The sequence below is a fragment of the Dreissena polymorpha genome, chromosome 2, assembly GCF_020536995.1.
Source record: "Dreissena polymorpha isolate Duluth1 chromosome 2, UMN_Dpol_1.0, whole genome shotgun sequence".
Lineage (NCBI taxonomy): Eukaryota > Metazoa > Mollusca > Bivalvia > Myida > Dreissenidae > Dreissena > Dreissena polymorpha.
This window is the reverse complement of record NC_068356.1, coordinates 90,254,038-90,280,153: the sequence shown is the minus strand read 5'-3', so window position 1 is coordinate 90,280,153 and position 26,116 is coordinate 90,254,038. Positions and strand designations below refer to the sequence as shown.

Here is a 26,116-nt window from a genome sequence, read left to right as displayed (position 1 = left end):
TAATACCCTTTACTGTATGTTTTAACACATCACTTCCTTATATTGTTAAAATGTTACACAAATACTGGGATTTATTAAGATTATCAGATAAGGAAAGTGTTTAATCCCTACATTCATTTAAGCCTATTTTGGCCTATAAACGACCTAAGAATTTAAGTAACAGTCGTGTGAAATGTTTAGTGTCTTATACAAATACTCAAATACATTTATCTGGTAAATGTAACCGACGAAGATGCACACACTGCAATAATATTAACATATGTTCAAAATTCAATAGTAGTGTTACTGGTTTATCGTATGATTAACACTGTGATGTTGATTGTACTTCACGTTATGTTATATATCTGATAGAATGTAAAAATTGCTGTAAACAATATATTCGGCAAACTAATCAAACTGTAACCCGCAGAATGAATAGCCATAAATTTGATATCAAAAACTGTTCAATTAATTTTATTTCACATGTTGCTACACATTTTTGATCTTCTCACAATGATTGCAGTTTATCTGATTTCTCTTTTGTACCTATTGATGTTGTTGAAAACAATATAGACCGTTTAGGCAAAGAAACATTTTGGATACATAAACAACTTTGATTCCTAACGGTCTGAATAATAAATTTCTTTATAACATATAAGCATAAATCACATATACATTTGATGTTTGCCTATTACACTGTCCTTTTATTGTCCATGAAAAGCATATAAATAGTCAATGGGCACATACCACATTCGTCGCAAAGTCGGGCTACAAAGACCTCGTGAAGAGGCTAGTAGGACCTGAAAATAAACTCTGATATACACACATACACCACACTCGTCGTTTTGTTTTCCAGCGGTTAACCCGACGGATTTCTGCAAGGGCAAGCAGGACGGCTTCTACAAGGATCCCGTAGACTGCTCAAAGTTCTACCAGTGCTCCTTCGAGATCTCCTACCACGAGCCTTGTCCGTCCGGAACCTATTTCAGCACAGTGCTGCAAGGCTGCGACTGGATCGCCAACGTGCACAACTGCCCATAAAGCATTCGGCAATATGATGTGAACGCAATAAGTCATGGCTTCACAACAATCAATGAGTTGAATTGGCTGTTTTGATGTTGATTTGAAATGATTTGTGTAACATTTATACGAAAATTAGTCGATTAATTGTACTGAAAAATATAAAGTTATCAAATAAAACATTTATAAATAAGAGTCCTCGAAATGTCTTTGAATTTATTGTTTTACAATAGATGTCATATCATCACCAAAATAAACGGTTGTAATATTTTGATATCGAACAGTCGTTTACGATGTAAAGTATCTGAAAATCCTCTAAAATATGACTTATCCCGGACCTGTTTGTGAGGCGTAAGCGTCCAAAATTTAAGATCGATTCACCCATTCATCCTAGAATATCTTATACAATACGGATGGTATGTAAGATGGTAAAAATGTGTTTTATAATACTCTGACTGTCGTTTGTATGAAAAAAAAGATATAATCTTTCATCGAAAATATAGTATTAAATATGCCACCCGCATGACATGCAAACATTTTTCGGTACATTAAATGTCATTAATGCCATAATCAATCGATAAAAGCAATCCCGCTTTGTAAAAATTCAGCTGAATGAAAATATTGCTTTTTTGACATCAAATTGCTTACGGCGGCCCAGCTAGCAACACGGTAGAACTTGTTCATAAGAAGGCTGATGTGTGTAAACTAGTGGCGAACAGAAAGCATACTTGGTAAACATATTTCAGCTTATTTATTTTCGGACTTACAATCTAAAACATGAATTCAATGCATAGTTTTCGGCTTTACTATTTTAATACTTGTCATACAGCGGGAATGAATAACCGTTAATTTAACAACAGCGACGTTGTGAGATATAAAAAGCTATAAGTTGTTTCGTGTCATAATCGTTTTAAAGTTATAATTAAAGATTTAATGCCAAAAACATTTCCTTGCTTCATTTAATAATAAAGATGCATCGCATATAATGTCTCTTTACTATGCAATCCGTTTTAAAATCAAATGGAACCTCTTTGTCAATATATACACTACTTTTTATACTATGGCACTGTTTTCTCAGTCTTAAAAGTTCTGTTGTTAATGACTGCTTTTGACAAATTTCCAATGGCATTTAAATTATTGCTTTCGGAATTCCCAAATCAATTTTTCGTTAAAAAAACTGCTTTTATTTAATATCTGTTTCGGTTATTGTTTATTAACACGGCCTAAGCATCAATGGTTTACAGCTGTTCATTTTTTTAAATCATATATACGAGTTCGTTACCCTGGACATGATTTTTTTATAGGTTATATTTCAACCTGGTCAACGCTAATATATCTCATTTATGCTTTTACGACAACAAGTATTAAAGTGGGTATGCACGATTTTGTCAAATATTTATGAATTTATGTAAAATGTGATAACAACTTAGTATACATATATTTTATGTACAGTCGAAATCGCCAGTATGCATATCATGCATGTACGATGTGAATCTTAATTATGGGCTTTTTCACTGTTGAATTGAGCTGAAGAGAATAACAGGTCAAAATAATTAGTTAAAATGTGGTAACTGACCAATTATCTACTAATCATCTTGCTACCAGTTTTTTATAAAAAATATATATTATTTTTGATATTGTACATGACTCACCCAGTCCTCTAAGCCGAAATGATCCGTAAAACAAAATTGTGTCTTTGTGTCGTATGAACGAATCTGAATGAAAACTACATTTAGACTCACATCGTACATCGAATCATTTCTGTCGTCAGTTGTCGAAACGAAAGTACGGTTGATATTCAAATGGACACCTATATAGTGTTAGATGCCCATAATATCACTTTTAATTATTCTACCAAAAAATCCTTAAAAAATATGGTGACTCCTTACTCTTTGAATGTAACATCAGCAATACTATCTTACATGAAATTGCAAACGAAAACATATTTCTGTCTGATGTTCTATCAGCGTGGAGTGATGTCGCTCATAACTTAGAAACCCAAAACAGCAGTAAAACAATTTTATGGAACAATAAAGACATAACTTCAAACAATAAGACGTTTTTCTATAAAGATTGGTTTGAACGAAGCATTAAATATGTCGACCAATTATATGACTACAGAATTAAGGATTTCTACTCTTTTGATAATATATGCTACATATACGGAATACCTTCAAATAATTTTCTGAAGTACTACACACTAATCAAAAGCATACCCATACATATTAAATCTGAAATCAATACAAATAATACACCATGTACTCAAACAACATTTGTAGAAAACATACTTGGAAGAAAAAACAAAACAAATAAAATATTTTATACACTACAAATTAAAAACCCTACAGAAAACTCCAAAATCCAAAATAAATGGCAAGACCTTTTTGTAGAAAATGAACTTAATTGGAAACACATATTTACCATGCCATATAAAGCAACCATTGAAAGCACACTGAGAAATTTTCAATATAAATACATCCATAGAATTATAGCTACAAATAAATATCTCTTTAAATGCAAATTAGCTAACTCAAATCTGTGTGACTTCTGCAGTGAAAACATTGAAACTATAGAACATCTTTTTTGGGAGTGCAAACACATCCAGCCTATTTGGAATCAATTAATATCATTTCTTGAACAACAGCAACTAAACGGAATTAACTCATTGAAATCACTAGACGGTAATAATATTGTGAATTTTATGGTTATATTGATGAAATATTTTATCTTAAACATGAAGTACAAAAAACAAGTACCAAATTTTAATTGTTTTGTCCATAGTCTTAAACTAAAAATCCAGATTGAGAAAGAATAGCCCTCAGTAATGACACATTACAAATCTTTGAACAAAAATGGAATCGGATTAAATTCTCATAATGTTTTGTCCACTTTTATACATTTCACTCTAATGTTAGTTTATCTTTCTAAAATAGTTTTGTTTATTTTTTTTCAATCTGACAAGATCATTGTGAATATAAAACAAAACACACAAGTCCAGTATGCTTTCTTCCGACTTTATACAACTCATCATTTTTCATAACTATTCCTCTGTTGTTCTTTTCTATTCTCTTTAAAAAATATATATATATTAGCATATCTTGTATAACATGTCTGAACTTTATTGCTTTGTACAATCACTATGTTGTATGATCATATACATGTTTACATTGTATGTATGATATTGAATAAAAAAATAAAATAAAATAATATCACTTTAATAGATAACTTTGATTTTTTTAACGAAATTCTTTTTGAAATATAGCATATTAATATGGTGCGTCACTTCGACTTTTTCAGATATGTAAATATGTGTTTTCTTAAAATGCACATTGCAACTCACATTATAACGCAACATTTTCGTTCCTTCAAATTATTTAAATATGCTTATTCAAATATATATTATATTATAATAATTATCCTAAATGTTAAGACTCCTGCCAAATTCCTGTTTATTCTGTAGGATCCCCATAGCAGCCCAAGTTACTTCTTAAGCAATGGGTTTATAAATAAACGAGATATTATTGAAAAATCAAAGTATGCTAAATTATTAAAAGTGTTGACATTGTTAAAATATAAAGACATAAAATGACAATGTATTAAATGCGTATATACGCAGAAGTAAAAAAACAACAACAACACAATAAACACGTGGCGCTAACGTATGCATATGTTGGGTAAGAAAATGTGATGCACTAAGACGTCATCCAGTTTTGCATTACACAATTGATATTCAAGCGTTTAATACACTAACATTACGATATTGAGAACAAAGCAACAAGTGCCGATACCGTGAACATGTGTCATTGGTCACGAAATTATATGATTAGACATATTAAACATATCTTGTTGTCTGTTCTACATAACACATGTAAACAAGCGTTGTTGCTAAAAAGCAAATAAAAATTGTTACATTGTAATGGTTTCTTTTCTTAGTAGTATTAAAACAAATGTAACGAACAATGTATGTTAACAATATTCTCAACTAAAAAAATTTTATGGTTCGTTTTGGTTGCCTGAAATATGTGAACTTGTGTGGCTAGTAGTTTTTGTAGGTCTAATCAGATAAACTGGGTATGACCTTTGTTACTTAGTTGATGTACATTTATGGGTTTACCGACATTTGACGAAAACTGACCTAGCTCAAGGTCATGGAAGGGTCGACGGCAACGAATACAGACTTGAAGCCAGCAGCCTATTATTGTTCTTATTTTGCAGGGTCTACTTGACTTACCAATATAATTCCATTTTTCAAATACTGTTGATGTCTTACTGTCTTTTGGAATTTGAAACTCTTACCATTCTCATCGTAAAGGCACAATGCTACAGGTTACACGAATTCGGAATAAATTGTACGAATGGGATGAAATATGTTTCGAGTTATTTATTTACAACATTACGTCCAATATGCGTAATACAGAAAAGATATAATGGATTGCCAAAATGATATTCATGTTCTGCTTTGATAATACTAGTATTCAAACATAATTTAAATAATTATACGAATGAAACACTATGTAAGAAAGTTATTTTGTTTTAGAACTACAGTGACAATATGGCATGTACGCTTACGTTTGTTTGCGCTTCTTTATTTATGAGACGCAAAATATAAATATCTACAAAATATTTATAAATATGTGTACGAAAAGCAGCCGACTGGTGTTCCAAAACTAGATTCGTGTATACATGCCCTCTATATACAATAATATACAAATCTTATCGCTTAAAGATAACATAAATGTCATCCAGGGCAAAATCATAGTTCTAAAATTATAACGTGACGTTAACATTCATAAACTCGTTCAATAGAAGTTTACTACGTGCTGAATGGATCCATGATTTGTCCATCTAGAATGTACTTTTCAGACTGTACGTTTCATGCTCTAAATGATGCACCATTAAACGTTATTCTCTTCTTCTATCCCATTTCGCGATCATATTCACTTATTTTCGCTTCTGTATGCTTATCGGGCACGATTAGATATCAATATACATAATTGTTTCTGCATATGCGGATCTTATGATAAAAATAATTTAGAAGATCAATTTATTTTTGGAAATCTAGAGCCTTAAAATAAGGATAAACTATAATGTACAACATAATTTGCCCGTTACATTCCTGTATCCATTTCTTGTATATGATTTCAGAATAAAATAATCTACATCCAACTGCGAATTCGATGGTTACTTAAGATACTTAATGCCATTCCTACTAAATAGCATAATCTTATAAGTGGCTGTCTCATGACAGCTTTTGATAGTCAAAGATAATATAGTATGGCAAGCGGTTCGACGCATAATCCCAAGAAACTAGGTTTCTCATGAGAACCTAGGTTCTCATGAGAACCTAGGTTTTCAAATGAGAACCTAGGTTCTTGTGAAAACCAAGGATACCAAACGAGAACTTAAGTTCTCAGAGTGAGAACCTAGGTTCTCATGAGAACCTAAGTTATATGTGTCTATGAGAACCTAGGTTCTCACGAAAACCCTAGTTTCTCATGAGAACCTAGGTTCTCAAGCGTAAACTAAGGTTTTCAAATATGAGAACCATGAGAACCTAGGTTCTCATGAGAAACCTGGTTTCTTGAGATTTCATAAACCTAGTTTCTCATGAGAACCTAGGTTCTCATGAAAACCTAGGTTCTCATGAAAACCTGCTTTCTTGGGATTTCATAAACCTAGTTTCTCATGAGAACCTAGGTTCTCACGAGAAACCTAGTTTCTTGGGATTATGCGTCGAACCGCTTGCCATAATTAATCTCCAGTTGTTTCCTATTGCTTGGTACACGCTGGCGGCATATGTGTAAAATGATAAGAAATAGGCGTGAAACCGTGAATGTTACTCCCCAAAAACATTTTTTGAAAGATGTTCACACAATGCTCAGTAATATTCTACGAAACTTGTAGGAAACTTCTTGAGGAATGAAATTAGTAAAGTAATCGGTCGACATTGGTCTGAACACGTTAATAAGAAATTAAACTGTTTATGAAATTCATCTTTAATTGTAAATATTATTTTGAGACTAAAAATTTAAACAAATTCAGATCAATCGTTACATAATACATTGTTACAGCATTAAATGAGTTTCAGATATTCAGTTCCCTTGTTTGGGCCTCAAACGACTGTACGGTACAGTTTTCTATTTTAAGTATGTCTGTGATATACATGTAGTAAGCAATCATTATGGTATAAATACAAGTTTTATCTCTATTGATAATGTGTAATAATGTATTATTCAATCGTAAGATATCGGCAACACTGCAAGAAAAACTTATGCACTTAAGACTTTGCAAACATATTTCAATAACTTGAGATATCTGCAAAATTAAAGTTCTTAACGGAGTGTTTTCATTCTGTCCATCCCTTGTGTAATCATATGTGAACCCCATTGATCCTGCGCCATGAATAATATGTGTCCCGTATTCCAAACGAGCAAGTTTACGCCGTCCGATGCGTAATTCTGAAAACCTAGGTTTTCTGAAAACCTAGGTTCTCAGAGAACCTATGGTTCCCAAATGAAAATCACGGATATGGCAAGCAGTTCGACGCATAATCCCAAGAAACTAGGTTTTTCATGAGAACCTAGGTTCTCATGAGAACCTAGGTTTTCAAATGATAACCTAAGTTCTCACGAGAACTTGGTTTTCAAATGAGAACCTAGGTTCTCATTTGAAAACTTGGGTTCTTGAAGCAATGTGCAATCTTCAAGCGAGAACCTAGGTTCTCATGAGAAACCTAGTTTCTTGGGATTATGCGTCGAACCGCTTGCCATAATATAGCCCAATTAGTGCTTAATATCTCTCTCTCTCACTCTCTGATACATCCCTAAAGCACTCTATGACGTGCCGTGTTATAATCGTTACGTATTGCAGAGACGAGTTCAATTGGTAATCGATGGATGCAAAGTTGCAATGTCAGTTATTTTGTGCATACACTTGGAGACTTTCTAACGCATCACTTAATCATATCAAAATTATACATAATAGCTCCCTCACTTTTGAACGGCTTTAGTTGAAATTTGGACCAAGAATAATTCAACACATATATGATTCCTGAAAATTTAATTGAAATTGAAAAACAACAGAATATATAAAACTTAACAAATTAAAAAAGTCACTTAAAAAGTCAAATTCGCAAACTCGTACAACGTTAAAGTAAAACGCATAAACTTACACGTCTAAATAACTGACAGGCTTGCAACATGCCAATCGAGCCTATTGTTTTTCTTTAATTATTGTAATGTTTTTCTTGTGTACAAACTTACCTAGAATTATGAAATTGAAATTAAATTGGAATAACATGTTTATCGCCTTTTACCACACTTGGTGATTTTTCTAATGCAACACTTTTAAAACTTTCATATCTCAATAATGAGTAATTTTTTTTTTTTAATTGCACATGTGATCATTTGACTACAATATGTGCAAGCTAACGATAAAATCATTCATCCGTGACGATCGGACTCTTTTAGCAAGTGGGAAAGGTAGCCTGTACAATGCAAAGTGCGCGTTTGCGCTCCTTAATATTCATACGAGCTATATTGTTTTGTAAATGAATTTTATGTTTTTCTTGTGTACGAACCCACCTAAATAAAAATAATAAAATTAGAATTAAATCGCGTTTCAACCTTTCCACGTGCAAAAATATGGAACCACACCTACCCACGTGCTAAAGCGTCCAATCGTCATGGATGAATGATTTTAACTTGAGCTTGCAGAGAATGTAGTCAACTGATCGTTTATAAAAAAAATAATTAATATCTTTACTCATTACTGAGAAATTCAATAATGAAAAGTGATGCGTTAGAAAATTCCCCAAGTGTACATTTAAATAATTGCTCTTGTGTACTAAACGTTTGTGACTAGCACCGGATACATTAAATACGTGCGCTATTAATAAAAATAATTAATTCGATTGCTGTTCGTGCCTTCGGAGTGTTTGCCAGTAAGGCTTTATATAAAACCAGATATGTATATCACCGCCGGATGATAATAAGCTTGAATTAGTTGATGTTAAATTCGATATTTTCCATACACTGAAGCAACTAAAACAATATGAAGTATAACACAATTCTGCTTTCGTTTTTACCAATTCAGTAAATGACACTGCACGTTCAAAATATACGTCAATTTTCGATTGACACATTGATTAATAACCTATAATTCTCATGAACCACTGAATACTGTTCTGTAATTGCATGTAAAAATACCCGTGGAAAAAATAATACATAATGTCGATAACTTAATCGAGTATTATAACAACTGTTATATGCAACATAAACCTATTCCGACTGTTATATTATTCATTAACCTAACATAGTTCAACTCTAAAGATTTATAATATGCATACGTCATTAATATTATGTGTTTATTGATCGATTTTATTGCATAAGATTACCACCTAAAACATCAAACTTGTTTTCGACTGAAAACAAACGTTGCATTTGCATTGGACACGAACAAACCCCTAAAGTAAATAAAACGTTTTAAAAAGATGAATGTTTAGCCTAACGCCTCCGCGTATGCTACTTTATGCACTAATGATGGCAAATATTTGCAGATAATATGAATTCGATTATTTGCACATATCGTCTGCGTCTAAGCCAAACTGACTGGGAACCGTCTGAAGACCGAGTGGAATGACGAGTCAACATATTGCGCAGAATGTGACCCCAAGAAAAGCTATGTTACCATAAATAAAATATTAAATGTGTTCGATATTACATTGGTATTACATCCGTCGAATGGATTTTAAAAGGGTAATTTATTTTTTAATAAGAATGTTACAACTGTAAAAATGGTATTTAAATATAAATTGTTTAGTTTTAATAGCAATTGTTCTACAGTTCGTGAAAAATATGGCTATTTAAGTTGTGTGTTACTTTTTTGTCCTAGACATATGACCATTTTCTCAGCTTATTTATGTCATAAATTCATCCCGCTTGTGAATTGCAAATAGTTTTGAGAACGATTTATACGCGATGACACAAAACAATGTGACACAGACATGTAGTATATTATTTGTCATCTGATGATTAAGACCTTATTATTTGACACTACAATAACCTAATCTAGCACAGGAGGTAACGACAACTTAGACACGACGTATGACATACCTTCCGTTGTATGATTACATGTTTGACAATAGCGGGAAACATATTACAATTGTTGACATTGTAACATATATATATATATATCATATTAAAAGAAATCCTGTTTCAATTGTTTCTGAATGTTTATGTGAAACGAGAGCGTCAGTATGTCTGAAATAACAATGAATTATACAAATTACGAAATTAATGATGACACAAAGTACTCCACACCAGAAAACCGTTGCTGATTTTGCGAACATCGCGTTAAGGATATGACCTAAGTGGACTCAAATGAAATGAGATTTTTTTTGTCCTGAAACGAAATAACTATCATCACGCTTACCTGACGAAATAATTTGTTCAAATAAATGCAAGGAGGACATTAGATTAAGGTCAATTTTCCCGATGCAGACACACGTAAAATATTGTTTGGAAACCTACAGATTTCTGTAAGTCACGTTTTCGTGTAACTGCATGTAAGTGAAAATGAAAAGAATTAACATCGGAAAGTGATGCTTATGCAAAGCTAATATACTTAAGGGCAAAAGTGTTTTAAAAAAAGGCTTACAAAAATGGAATATGTGCATTTACAGTTTCAAAGTTGTTTGATTATTGCTTGTTTTGCACTATAGTGTCTTATATTGAATGAGCTAGTGGTGGATTTGCTAAGTAGCAAAATATGAATTTTCTTATAGAAATCTATAGGCATTGAAACGAACAAGTTCAGTTTAATTGTTGTTATTTGATCTTACATGAGGATAAATCATATTTACATTTTGAACCATGTACTGTTGCTGTATACATTTTTTTTACAAACTTTAAGCGATATGAATTGCGTAACGACCTTCGCTCTACACGGGAGGCGGCACGATGTTACCCTCCTCTTGACAGACCGTAAATCAAAGAATAAAACATGTAACGGTACAGGAAGATTAAAATTGATTCTACTAGTGTCATTTGCTGCTCTACATGTATTTTTCTCTCATACTAAAATATAAACATTGGATTTAAAGTACTTCGGTCTGTTATTGATTTCCCTGTTTTACTGTAGTACTTCATGTTAAGATGTTAAAAATGAATCGTGGTTTTAAGGAAACCAATGATAATATAAACAACTGCCTTACATGCTAAATATATGTCCTGATGAAATACATGTAGTTTACATGTTATATATCTCTGCAAGTAAACTTTTTAAATTGTAATCCATGTACCTTTCGATGATCCTATGTACATTTTATCATCCTGATTTTAAATGTCAAGTCGTTGGTAAACTTTTTCTTGCGAATGTTTTGATGAAAGACCATATTTGTGAACAGTTTGATTAAAACAGTTCATGGAGGTGTCACGAAAGTATGCCATGTGGATAAATTATTAACAAAACACCGGTGTGCAATCCATTAATTATCGTTCTACAATGATTTGAACACGTTGCATTCAACCCCCAATCTATTCAACTCAATCAAGTGCCTTGTCATACGGAGGGACAACAAGTCATATAATTACATGATTTTAAGAACTGATTATCACTTTAATTAATCAACATTTGCTAACTATATTTAACTATAGAATACATACATCGCATTTAGCCGTCTGGATTACGTGAAAACTTGTTAAATGTTGTATACTGCACAAGCTCTTTGTCCTTTTTTGCGGGGCATTGTGCATTGCTAAATGCATGTTTGTTTAGCATGTAGTTGTCATGTTTAAATAGATAGCATGTTGTTGTTAATACGATTTAAAAAAATCTACGCTATTGCCTTTGAGGGTGTCCAATGTGTATTTATTGGATTAAAGGGTATCACAAATTTAAAATGATTGTTTACTTGCGTGTTGCATCCTCAGTTTTTATTGCTTTCAAATATGCTTATTGACAAGTTTAAAATTGCATAATCTACATCTTTGCATTACCGAGGGTTTAACGTGAAATTTCTTCGTACAACAGTTACAACAGCTTCAGGGTCAATTAATACACGCTTGGTATGTTCTACTAAAATTTATGAAATTGCAATACAATAATCGTCCTTACCCAGCGCAAGCTCCTCCCCTTATAACAATACCAACGTGCTAATTAACAACAATTAAGCAACATCTTTCGCACCATCTGTAATACCATAAATATTTGAATACCCAACAGCCATTGGTTGCTTAAATGAATGATCGTCTAAACATGTGTATAACCATACCATGATATCGTTTTTGTAGTATTAGTAAAACTGCTGCATAAAACAATACAATCATGTTTAAAAACAACTAATTGATTATTTTTGCATCAACATTGATCATGTGCATTTCTTTTGACAACGGGCGTCAAAGACTCTTCATTTAAAGTAGACAATAATAATAACTGTCATAATACCATGTTTTTGGCGTTGAAACTCGTTTGCTTCATTGTCTTACAAGGGTATTTGCTAGTTACCAGTTGTAATTTCAATGAACTTACACAATTCAACGATTGGTTGACTTTCAGAAAGCACTCAAACATACAAACAGCATTTTAATGATGAAAAGCAAAACTGGGGCAATAGTTCTCTCGTTATAATGTATTGGTTTCAAATGATGACATAGTAATAGTTTGTTTAACTGACCTACACTTTAGGTTTTGATTGATGTTAATAAGCATGTGTTTTTCGTTGAGATGGCGCATAACCGGTTGTTTCTCTGTTTTACATTATTTTGTTTCATTGAATTACTCTATCAACATTAATAATTGTGTTACATTTATCTTGCACCGTTTTTTAATACAGTTTGCTTCACTTAAATTCATCGTTGCCGATCAGAGCTTTCGCTCCCCCTACCGGATCTTCACATCAGCGGCCTATCAATACAATATTTCGGGTGACTTTAATCAATTAAAAGAAGAATGTTCTATTCCACCGCTTTAAAAAGGGTTTTCTTTCAATTAATGTCACATCAGCGAGGTCCATCTTGGACGTCTGTCTTGCAGCGAATTGGTTCGCATTTGGAGTTTGACTACCGAGTGCAGGCGGACCGAGTCCCACTTCCTGTTCCAAGTACTACATCTCCGCGGCAAAATTGGCCCCTCTTACCAACTGCCATTCCGTAACGACGCCACCCTGTACTGTGTCTTCCCCGACCACGTGGACTCTAATCCTCAACAGATAAATGCCTGTTATATGCTTTTGACTCACAGTAGCATGTTTGCTATTTTAAACCTATTTATTTTAGCTCGATTGCATAGAAAGCCTAAGGCTTATTTTAAGCGATTTAAAGTCCGTTTTCTGGGACTTGAACCAGTACTTGGTGTCTATGAGGGAACTCTAAAGAACGCCCCCACGACGGGGATCGAACCCGTGACCTCCCGATCGCTAGGCGGAAACCATATCCACCACATCACTGCGACTCGCATGTCAACATATTTGTTGACACTATATACATCGAATGTTTGGACTACACACCCGGAACTTTTCACAATTTCAATAATAATAATTCATCTTTTACTACACCTATAGAGCAAGTGAACTGCAATACAGCAAGTGCTTGTAATTCTTCAGTGATTTCATTCGATTTCATAATTTTATGAACATGCGATAGAAGAAGTTCCAAATTTTAGAAATGGACCACTTTTAACACTATCTTTTTATTTCCAGTTTTATGTTTAATCCATGTTTATAACAATATTTAACATTTAATTGAGGTAGATAAAATTGTATTTACATTGAAACGTAGGCGTTCGGCTTTCCCTTAACGTGATCTGTACAACAAAACTTGTTTATTATTTCCAAAGCATTCTACGTATAATGCAGAGATTTGTCACGTGTCGGCAACATGTCACACATTATGTCTTCGATATTCAATACTAAGCGTCCACAGCATTTGCAAACAACAATCTTGCTACTACAACAACGTCGGCAACCAGAGCTGAGAAACAAGACAACAAGGAACCCACTCCAACAATCCATACCAATCCTAAATGTATTCAAGCTATGTTACTTGAATAATTACAGGAATTATTAAACATAAAGTGGTATCAGAGTGACAAATTCTGGAAATTAGCGCTCTGTTTGTATCTGCATACTGTAAAGTTTGGTCATGGACGGCTTGTTAATGTTCTATTTTGAATAATATATGTTATATAATTTCGCTCCTTTGCGATTATAAACGTCTGAGGCCAATTCAACAGCCAAGGTAAATTACTGGTATGCCTGTTGTTAATATTAACGCTTTTTCTTAAGTCATTAATGAAGATTGGAATCGATATTTATGTTTTTGTTTTCAGTAAATAATGATTTCCATAAACCATATAGTGTTTGATTCTTTACTGACAAATGTTACGCAGTATTTAACGGTTTGCAATGGCGAAATAATTTATTCAGGACAAAAGCACATTCAGTAAGTTTTAAAGCAATGTATTTAAACGTGATTCTATTAAATTATTTGTAATATTGTTTTCTTTCAATCATAATTTTGATGAAACATCTGAAAAATGGGCATACAATTGAATATCTCAGATCACTTCGGCCCTGGGCTTTAAGGTTTGTACTAATCATTTGAAAAATATAATAATTATGTATATGCTCTTATAATATTCACCGCATTTATCTACTTACGATTGTTGCATTTGACACACAAGGATTCCTTACTGATGCCATTTTAGTATAACTTCAACATATCAAAAAGTGTAATATATAATAATTGTTGATTTCGATACATAATTCAACAAGTGGTTATGTACACAAATCAATGAGTGGCGTAGCCACAATTTTTTTGTTTAACCACACATTAAATAATGATTCGATTATCACCAAAGCAACACAGTTTAGTTAAGCGTTACCTCGGCATGATGATATGATGTAAATTCAAAGCAAAAAGTACCGACACAGTAAATCAAAAACAAAATGAAAATGGCAATTACACAACGTTTTGTTTTCCTATATGTATCTTCACAAATATAACTAACGAAGAAGGTATGTGGACAAGCTTCACAACTTAAAATCGTTTTTTTCTTGTCGGCTGCGGTTGTCTGAGTTGTTAGTTGTTAACAGTTTTGGAAGGTCTATTCACATAACCTAGTACTGATATGTATTTCACAGTTGATGTGATTTTATGGTTTGACCGACATATTACAAAAACTTACCGAACTCAACGGCGACGGATAAGCCCATGAAGCCTTTGGCCTAAATAATGTTATTAGTTTTCAGGGTCTATTTTTCCATCAATTATAATTTAATTTTTATTGATGATGTTTTATTGTCTTTTGGATTTTGCACTCTTACCATACGCACGGTTAATGCAGAATGCTTAAGAATGGAGTAAACCATTTCTCGCATTGTTTATTGACGACATTATGTCCAACATGCAAAATATAAATAAAGACATCACGGGTCGTGCCACAATGAAACTATCAATCTATTTTCAGATTTGTTTCATTCAAACATAGTTTTGAGTACTTATACACATGACACACTCTGTCAGAAAGTAATATGTTTGGATCTGCAATGAAGTTCCGTGCTCCTTAATGTAACCAACAACATGAATATCTATGGAAATAAATAAATATATATATATATGTGTGTGTGTTTGTTTATGAGCCGATTGGTGACACAAAACTGTACAAAAATATGCTTCCTCCCGTATACAATAACAAAGACAGCTTATCTCGTAAACGTAACAACCGATCACCCAGAGAAACGGGTAAATTGTAAGATTAATTCTTGACGCTGACATTCGCCCAGAAAAGGTAAAATACTAGCTTATAGATATTTGATTTGTTTATCTTGAAGGTTCTTTCCCTTCAAGCTGGACGTTAAAAGATGAAATGAGGCACCATCAAACATAATAAGCTCCTCTTTCAACTTCATTTTTACCATGTCACTTATGTTTGGTTTACGTACATATTTTCCTGTAATAATACATAGAAATGAATATTTCTGCATTTACCGATATATTTTTATCAAACAATAGTGTAACAAGAGCACATATTTTAAGCTGAATGTACAACATAATTTGCCCATATATCACTGGATATATTTCTTTTATTTGATCTCCGAATGCTATTATCGACAGCAACCTTCAGTCGATGATTAAAGTGACTAGAATTAATCGGAATGTTTTTTTTTTGTTTCACAAATGTCACTTCTATTACACTGCGCAATATTAATAGAAGCTGCCTCATGACAGCTGCTGATAGTCTAAGGTAATGAATGCAGTTTAGTGCTTAATTTATCTCTCTGATTAATCATTTAAGAAGTCAATGACATGCCTTGTCATAAGTGTAAAGAATTGCAACACGAATTCAATTGTTAATTGTTAGAGGAAAAATGGTAATATCTGTTGATGCTAGCATAAATTTTAATTATTTCTTGTACTATGTGAACCAAATCGTTTGTGACAAACATGGTATGAATCCATTAAATGCTCTAGTATGAAAGTGGTATTTTAACATAACAATAACTGTTTTGTTTAGCGTTCCTGTTGAGTGATAATGTGCTTAACTTCTAATATATAAACTTCGATTTTTTAATATTATTTAACTAATGTTTCTATTTATAACCATATTTTGAACACATACTTCAAGTGAAGAAACAATTTATAATTGCATGCTGGAAGTACATTACACCGCGCTAGGAACAAGGAAAAACGTAATAATGTTATTATTATTTTTTGTTTAGTTGCATTTGTTTGTACAGTATTTAAGTTTATCACGGCAGTCAGTTGACCAACTCATACTTTTGAATGTTGAGCTGGTTTACGTTTTCTAAGTTGACATCATTATGCGAGTAACCGACAACTACCCTATTTGAATCATAACTAAGGGAAGAATGAACGGAATGATTTTTTTTTTACATAATTCCTGCACAAATCGTGATCCTTGGCTTTGTCAAACTCTCTGCCAACCGAGATAAGAACGCTTTACAATGAGGTAAGCGTGCAAATACTCTCATCTAAAGAGAAGGTAATAGTTATATTGCGTATAAAACACGGCATGTATCAAACTGTTGCTCGATTTATCGATTACATCAACAGTCCGTTTTTTGACATATCAATGATACAATCATTCAATAGAGGAACGTTTATTTGCAAAACAATACTCTTGATTTATTGTTTATACTGTTAATTATAAATATGATCACGTATACATGAAAACAGCAAACGCTTTGATGATGAAATGTTTAACAAGGAAATAAAAAAGAAACGCATGCGATTATTTTGATACATTAAACTAAAACAATAGACGGTATAAAGCAATTATGTTTTAAGAACATGACACGTTACGTTCAAAATATACGACAGTATGATAGTGAAACATTGTTATATTACTGAACATTGTAATTAAAAACTGTCTACTCTTCGTCCTAAATTGCATTACATGTAAACTGTGAAAACAGAGAATATAAATTCGTATAAAAAATAAGGAATATACCAAATGTATATAAAGCACATTTACAAGCGGTTACATATAGCATAAACCTCTCATTGTCCAGCTCTTAAGCTGTACCGTTTACATAAAACATGAATATGATGTGTTTATTGATTTATTTTATTGGACGATATTAAAACATCAAACAAAAAAAAGTTAATACAAAAATTTCATTTGTATTGCAAAAGTACCAAATACAAATACACAGTTGTGTACGGTTGATGCTCAAGCCTTAAAGCAACGCGTATGTTACGAGACCAAATGGATCAGTATCGCCCTAATGAAGGCAAATTATGTCTAGATGATGTATACCCCAACGTGTGCACACACATCGTCTACGTCTTAGCCAAGCTGAACGGTTACCGTCTAAAATCCTTAGAATGTAACAACGAGTCAACAGACTTGATGTGCAGAATGTACCGCAGGAGAAGTCATGTGACCTTGAATTTAATATACAAATTTGTCAATGTATATTTTATCCGTTGAATGCAATTTAAAAGAGTGTAGTTATTTTTTATTAACACAGATGACACGTAAAATACTTTATTTCGAGGTGTTCGCAATGGTATGTATTTTTGTCACAGCGATATAATTTTAATCGTTGTTATCAAAATCCTGATAAAGACGGCCTTTTTTTAGTTGTGTGTAATTTTTGTTGTCGGTAGAATAAGACCATTTTTTAAACTAACTTTTGTTTACATGTATCCCGATGGTATATGTCACACAGTTTTCAGACGATTAATGCACGATGACACTCAACAATGTGACACAGACATGTATTATATGGTTTGCCATCTGATGAAAAATACATGATTATTTCATTATTATTGTCCACAAAATTACATTATTTAGGACAGGTGGTAAGGATAAAGTAGCACGACTTATGACATACCTTCCGATTATAGGATGACAAATGCTGGTAATATATCACAATTGTAAACAGAATTATAATTTTAAGGAATTATGATAATAAAAGATATCCTGTTTCGATTGTTGTTTAATGTTTATGTTTAACGAGTGCGGTTGTACTTCCGAAATTACAATGCAATATACCAATCACGAAATTAACGATGACAGAAATTGCTCAACATCAGAACGTCATTCCTGTGTCTACGAACATCTCATGGAGGATATAGCCATAGCCGAGTCCCACGAAATAATTGTCATGATTTGTTGTCCTAAAATGCGATATAACTATCATCATTGTATCATCTGACGAAATAAAAAATGTAATACCATGATGGTTTCTTTTCTTAGATGTATTAAAACAAACATAACGAACAATTTATGTGAACCATATTCTCAACTAAACTTTTTATGGTTTGTTATGGTTTCCAGAAATATGTTAACTGTGGCTTGTAGTTTTGAAATGTCTAGACACATAAACTGGTTCTGACCTTTGTTACAAAGTTGATGTACATTAATGGGTTTACCGACATTTGACGAAAACTGACCTAGCTTAAAGGGGCTTGTTCACTCTTAAATTGCATTTTTTGAAGTTTTTCATTTAATGCTTTAAATTCATAAATTTAAACATCGCAAATAACGTGCTCCAGTATAAAACAAAAATAAAGTTAAAATAAGAAAGAAAAAAGTAAGCCGCACCAAGGCTCGAACCACTGACCCTTGGATCGGTTTTTTCCCCGACTAAATATAGATTTTAAATGTAAATTTAAATATAAACACGCATTGTGACAACAACAACAACAACAAATATGGCGGAATCTGTATTGTCAAACATGGAAGAGAAGGTAAAATATGTTTTTTATTGTAAAACTCAATAGTGCGTATGATTTTCTTTTTATAAAAGTAGATTAAAATAGTATAACTGATCAAATGATTCGTTTTCGTTACATAAGTATATGCATATACATCACAGAACGCGTTAATACTGATTCTCTCGTTTACACTTGAGTTACAGACAGAGACTAAAATTAAAAGCCAAGTTGAATACAGAATTAACTTTAGTATTCGCGCAAATAAATTAAATTTATCATTAGCCTTGGAGTACTGAGATCATTTAAACAGCACAGTATCTTTTTCTTTCCTCATAACTGACAGTGACAACATTATTTGTTGGCAGGCAATTCAAGATGCTGTGCATTTATTGACATATTCATTATTGTGTGTTATATGACAACGACATTTATTATTAACTAAAATGCATTTGAATGGTACTGGTAGTTTATTAATTTAAACCCAAAACTCATAGTTAACCCTTTAAGCGCTGGAACCAAATTTTGAAGGCCTTTGCAAACAGGTTGGTTCCAGATGAGACGCCACAGAACGTGGCGTCTCATCAGGATCCAAACTGTTTGCTATTCTGATAGTATTCTTTGAAAAAAAATCGAAGAAATGGCTAATTTTAGAAATTCAGCGGATGACATTTAGCAGATGACAAATTTCCCAGCACGCAAAGGGTTAATGTATTTATATCAGTTTCTTCTGCACAGCTATTTTATAAATAAACTGAATAACCAAAATATTTTTGAAAATAGTAACACAGTTTAGTAATTCATGGCATCAAATGCATGTATCTGGCGCCAGACAACTCGCCCCAATACCAACTTGCCCCAAAACAAACTCGCATCAAAGATATGGTCACTCGCTCCAACCAAGAGACAACTCGCCCCAATTTATTTTCGTGCATCTTATTGTTTCTTTATTTAAAGTATTTTATCTTTATATTCTTTGTTAATTTAGCAAAGCACGTATATATTTTGATAAATGTGTATTTCAACAGTACATTGTATTTTGAATAAATCAAATACAGGTCATCTGAAATGCATGTATCATTATATTTGTAAAAGCCAAGAATATTCTGGATATTCCTCTTTTTTCAATTGTTTTGAATATCCTCAAGATTTGATTTCCTGAATGTTGAAGAAAACTTATTAGATAATAATACCACATATTTACAACTCACTTTTTTAATAGAGACCATAAATAGTTTTAAAAAGTGGTTTAAATTGTGTATTTACTTTTTCAATAGGATACAACCATAATTAAACCAAGAAGTTTATGAAGAAGGGATCACTGGATTTTGTCACTTTGGTACAAGAAACAGAAAAGGTATACTTATTTAGCTGCATTTTTTTCTGTTGATTTCATTTGAGAATATTGAAATAATTTGTAGATAATGTTTTCAGATATTCAGGCAAGTTGAGATTTCATTAATTTTTTTTATGTCATTTCACAATATTCTTGAATGGAAACAGAAAAAACACAGCTCAACGCACTAATTGTTGATATATAAAACAAAGTCTTTGTATGTAAAACTGTGTTGCTACATGAGCAAAGAATTTAAAAAATGATCCTACACTACACTAGGTGAATATTGAAATTTTACAAAAAAATCTGACAGGAATGTTAAAAAATGGTGTCATGAAAAATAAAAAATTCTATATGTACATGTAGCTACATCTTGTGTCAAATTCTTAGCTTTATGTTAAAAACATTTATTGTTAAATGCAGAAATGTCTTTTCAAGGATATCATAGACCACCTTACTTATACGGAAGCATAGGAGCTGTTGAAGGAAATTGCTGCCAGACAGTCAACAGTTATCACTGACAGCCTGTCCTGGCCCAGCTGGGACCATCCTCAAGCTAACCATGATGATGTGTTTGCAAGAATTGTCCATTTGGTAGAACATGATGAAGACGAGCTTTGTTGTGGCATGGCCTGACAATACTGTACAAGCCAGAGACCAGTATCTTTACTGTTGTTGAATATGACCCATTTTTCATGTTTATTTTTCTGTGGGCCTGTTTAACAGAATTAATAATGCACTTTATCTATTTCAAATATGTTATTTTTCTGTGGACTGTTTAACGGAATTATTAATGCATTTTATCTATATCAAATATTTTATTTGTCTGTGGGCCTGTTTAACCGAATTAGTAATGCATTTTATCTTTATCAAATATTGTTGCTTGTAATATGAATATAGAACACGTAAAACTACTCATGTAATTGTCTCAGCTTAAAATTAAAAGTGTAGAAAATTTAACTCATTTACTGTCGAAACAGTGGCCATTATGTTCCTGCATCTTAAAAGTTGGACAATAACAGCTAATATATATATATATATATATATATATATATAGATTTAGCAAGGGGTTTTGAGTTTTTTATGTGTTCATATTTTTCAGAAAAAGGGTTAAAAGTGGTGACTGATCCTCTCACCCTCCTTATCCAGGAAACGTTTCGGAACAACGTGTTGGCACTGAAGATGTGGAGGACACAGATTGATCACAGTACATCCTTTGGATACATGAACACCTTTAACGGGACGACAACAAAACTGTACCTGCCTTTTTTTTGAAAGGAAGTAGTTAATAAAATTATTGTTAACAGCTTTTTTAGTCTTGTTGTTTAAGAATGCTTGCAACATTTAAGTGGATAAACGGTTGTTTTAAATTTGAAGCTTCAGTAATGCATTCTTTATTAAATGATGTAATCTTATTTCTTTCAATATAGTGTAAATAATAAGAACATAATTATCCTTTGTATACAAAATGAAAACCAAGTTTACTGTTCTATTAATCATTATTTATTTATCTTGTTCTTTTGTCAGAAATATTACAGGGGCATACATACAGTATTCCTTAAATAAAAGGGGCAGTTCTTAGAAAATTAACATGTATTTCAGCAATGCATATTCAAACTTTTTCCACATTTATAACCAGCAACAATATGTAAGTATTATAATGTAACACAAATTAATACTATGAATTTACTACTGATTTTGCCGTGCCTGTCATCAAATAAACATGTTTTACTGAACGTTTCTTAAAAGATGTTATGTGGACGACTTAATCAATCATTTAATAAATATTTGAGCCTCGCTCTTGGAAAAGGGGGTTTAATGCATGTACTTAAGGTTGTCCAAGATTAGGCTGTGCAGACTGCACAGGCTAATCAGGGGCAACACTTTCCGCCTTATCTGGATTTTCTCTCCCTTTCAACAAAAAATACAATAAAGCAGCAATTGTCTGCCTGATTGGTATGATCAGCACATGTTAATCTCGTACGACAATTTACGCACATGCATTAAGCCCCATTTTCCCAGGGCAAGGCTCACCTATTTAGGTTTTAGCTGTCTATATGCTCTTTAACTTTTGAATCATGATGCAGTTTCATATAATAATGTATTATGAGTCGTTTTTAATTGATGCATATTCTTTTGTTCAGTGTTGAACTCAACATGTATTATAATAAGGTGTTCACTTAACATTCTTGCAGTAATGTTTTGCTGTGTAATATACATGTAATAATAAATCAAAATTGAACAAACTAGCTTCTTATTTCTTCATGTTATTTATTAAAACATTTTAAAACAAAACAACAAAATCCATAACATAATGAACACAAAACATAATACTCTATATTCATGAAACAAAACTATAATTGATAACATTTTGAATAAATGTTTCCAACTTTCAACATTTGACAGATCAAATTATTTCTGAATTCCACCAATTTTTTTATTTATGGATAAACAGCACTTTATCATCTTAATGACAGTTTATGCAAGGCTATTACAATAAATGGTTGTTTATAGACTGATAAACAATGGAAAACAATACATAATCTATATATAGCATTGTGCTTTGATGTCATTGTTAATGGAACATAAACAAATGTGGTGTGCAGCACGCACTCAACATTGACTATGGTAGCTTATACCTAAAAGAGTCAATAATTCCTTTTCATAGTCTTTACTTGTGACAAAAAATCAGGAAAATGCTGAGCCCAGTGTTTATTTAGCTATTTGCCAGACAAGGTTTTCACAAATTCTTCTGTTTCAGAGTGACCTATGATCAAATACTTTGGATCCTCTATTTTAATAACAAAACAATTAATTCACCATGTTTGATCATGGGTCTCCCATAAAAAACTTAACACAAATCATGATACATAACACCTATAAGAGTCAACAATTTCTGTTAATAGTCTTGACTTGTGACAAAAAAATCTGGAACTTGGCCCATTGTTTATGTAGTTATTTGCCAGACAAGTTTTTTACTTATTCTTCTTTTTCAGAGTAATCTATGATTGAATACTTTGGTTCCTATATTTTTATAACAAAACAATTAACAAAATTCACAATACCGTACACACTTAAAACTCAAATACATATTCTCATGGCATTTCAGGGCACTTGTATGCTATGTTCATCAGTATTTTATCAATGATATTTCTGCCCTATGTTTATAAGCAGTTCACTTATTAAAATCACATTTTATCACCATGATGATGACAGGACAGTCGACCATAATGTCACACATTTGGTCACGCCTTCATATTACACAAATAAATTCAAGCATCATTTCAAATACTAAAGTCATCTTCTGACTGAAAAAACAGCAAGGGTCACACATGCACTTTTATACTCAATGGTATACATACTATAAAACCATGCTGCCAAATTCACACAACATGTTCCTACCCATAATCAGTTATCATTGATTTCAGCTTTGTCAATTTTTTAATTCATAATAATGGTATGTTGAAGTTATTTAAAACAACATAGTTACATACACCATGTACCAATTTGTATGAGTAAATCTTCATATTGTTTCCGGGTTGCTTGGCCTTGACCTATTGGATATTGCAGCTCCTCATTAGCCGCAGGTGGATATATAAGGGGCAATTGTAGAGGCAATCAGCTTTGGATAAGCTGAATCAAAAAGGAACTTTGATCGAAGGGTTTTTTCCTTGATGATCTCTGTGTACTCAGTGTACGTGTATCCCTTCTTTTCATTGATTGGCACCACCGTCCAATTGTTGGCTGCCTTCAATTTACTCTGAAATAACATATAAGCATATTTGTAATTTTGAAATGTACACTAAAACTTATCATGAAATTTGCTTGCTATTTTAAACATTATTTTATTCATATCATGCCAATCAGGTAACATACCAATACTTTTTTGGGCTACTTGATTCACCAGAATTAACTTATGAACCTACCAATACTTTTCTGGGCTACTTGATTCACCAGTATTAACTTATGAACCTACCAATACTTTTCTGGGCTACTTGATTCACCAGTATTAACTTATGAACCTACCAATACTTTTCTGGGCTACTTGATTCACCAGCATTAACTTATGAACCTATCAATACTTTTCTGGGCTACTTGATTCACCAGTATAAACTTATGAACCTACCAATACTTTTCTTGGCTTCTTGATTCACCAGTATGAGCTTATTATATGATGAAGTTATCATACTTGAGTCACTAACTGACAATTACTGTACAACTAGAGATTGGAGGAGAATGGTATTGAAATAATTTCATGACCAATCACCATGCAAGTTATCTGAACGGTTCAGAAAACAAACCAGCTATCGGATATCCTCTGGTTTTCATAACATAAAAAGTTTCTGGTAAAAAAATGATAAAGCAATTATATTACCAATGAACTTTAGGAAGCACATAGAATCTTATTGAATATAAATATATTATTTTATCAATTAAAATATGCTAAGACAGGGTTGTTTGCATACTCTAAGTAAGCTGTTATCTCTCCAATTCCTGACACATGACCAGGTGTGGTACTTCCTTGTGACACAAATGACAGGCCAGGACCTGGCGGGGGCTGATGACCGTGCATAGGTGAAGAGTTTGTTGTTCTAACATTATGCTGAACAGTCAAACTTGCAATAGTTTGGCCGGCACGTCTTCCTAAATACCTTAAAAAGAAGGTTTGTATTAGATTATAAAATTGATCACATATCAATTTAAAGAAAAAACAAAATTGATGTTAAAATCAGGGAATAAACTGTATAATCATATCATGATAATTGATTACATAATATAACATATACATTTGCATACCAGTATATTTTATAATATAATATATACCGAATAAATAAATCATTCATAATTCATCATTTATCATTAATTTCATGCTTTATTTGACTCGTGTTGGAGTGTTCCTTATAAGTTATAACGAATTCATTAAATTGATACGAACATCTTGGCATAGGGGCATAAAGGCTTATTTTAAAACGCGCAATGAACACATTATGTTATCAGTGCGTATCTGGTTTCGTTGCAGAGTAAAATATCCATACAATAAAACTAAATACCTATCCAAACTTTTGCTAAAATTCCTTTGTAAACAGGCAACACTTGCCAAAAACTAAACGTAGCTTCTAAAATATGACTTACAATTCGTGTGTTTAAGCCATTACCCTGTCTTTGTCTCTTCCAACGATACTCCTATGGTTCTGCAAACACTCAGTCTTGTCGCCAAGATTGAATAAATTCGAGCGATGTCGCTGGCTCCGGCTTTTGTTTCTCTTTTTTTATATTTTCGATCACAGAAATGAGATGCATTGTTTGTAAACCAAAAGCGGATAAGCGCAGCGCGCATGCGCAGGCTGCATTCTGGTATACTAGTTGGGATCCCATTCACAATTTCTGACTAAAAATAACTGATTTCGCGTCTGAGACGCTTTATAATTTTCAGGTTTTCAAAACGTCAAAAGTTGCATTTAATGGAAATTTTAGAGCATGGAAACAATTTGGTATTTTTTTTTAAAGCAAATATCATAACTACAATGAAAATTTGCAAATCCGAAACAATTTTTTTTCAATTTTGTCAATTTATCAAAGTGTGAACAAGCCCCTTTAA

General features: G+C 32.4%; 1 protein-coding gene and 2 long non-coding RNA genes across 6 annotated transcripts in view; 2 read left to right on the top strand and 1 right to left on the bottom strand.

Moving 5' to 3' along the window:
- The window catches only part of LOC127868019 (chitotriosidase-1-like), a 33,096-nt gene extending 31,899 nt beyond the window's left edge, over nucleotides 1–1,197 (top strand). For both annotated transcript variants that reach the window (XM_052409575.1, XM_052409576.1), the window contains exon 12: nucleotides 836–1,197. In XM_052409575.1, the coding sequence (XP_052265535.1) occupies nucleotides 836–1,020 (185 nt within the window). In that variant the 3' untranslated portion in view covers nucleotides 1,021–1,197. The remainder of the gene's footprint in view (nucleotides 1–835) is intronic.
- Nucleotides 1,198–19,161: 17,964 nt separating this feature from the next.
- On the top strand, nucleotides 19,162–22,766 carry LOC127868021 (uncharacterized). Of its 3 annotated transcripts, none has more exons than XR_008043851.1 (4): nucleotides 19,162–19,217; nucleotides 20,459–20,538; nucleotides 20,956–21,177; nucleotides 21,667–22,766. It is a non-coding gene; the product is annotated as an uncharacterized LOC127868021 (long non-coding RNA). The 3 variants fall into 3 exon arrangements; XR_008043853.1 differs by having other exon boundaries at nucleotides 21,620–22,766; XR_008043852.1 differs by having other exon boundaries at nucleotides 19,213–19,249.
- An 83-nt stretch (nucleotides 22,767–22,849) lies between these two features.
- LOC127868022 (uncharacterized) lies at nucleotides 22,850–25,907 on the bottom strand. The gene is made up of 3 exons (XR_008043854.1): nucleotides 25,651–25,907; nucleotides 24,984–25,169; nucleotides 22,850–24,277 (listed from the first exon to the last, which is right to left on the bottom strand). It is a non-coding gene; the product is annotated as an uncharacterized LOC127868022 (long non-coding RNA).
- Between the last annotated feature and the right edge of the window lie 209 nt (nucleotides 25,908–26,116).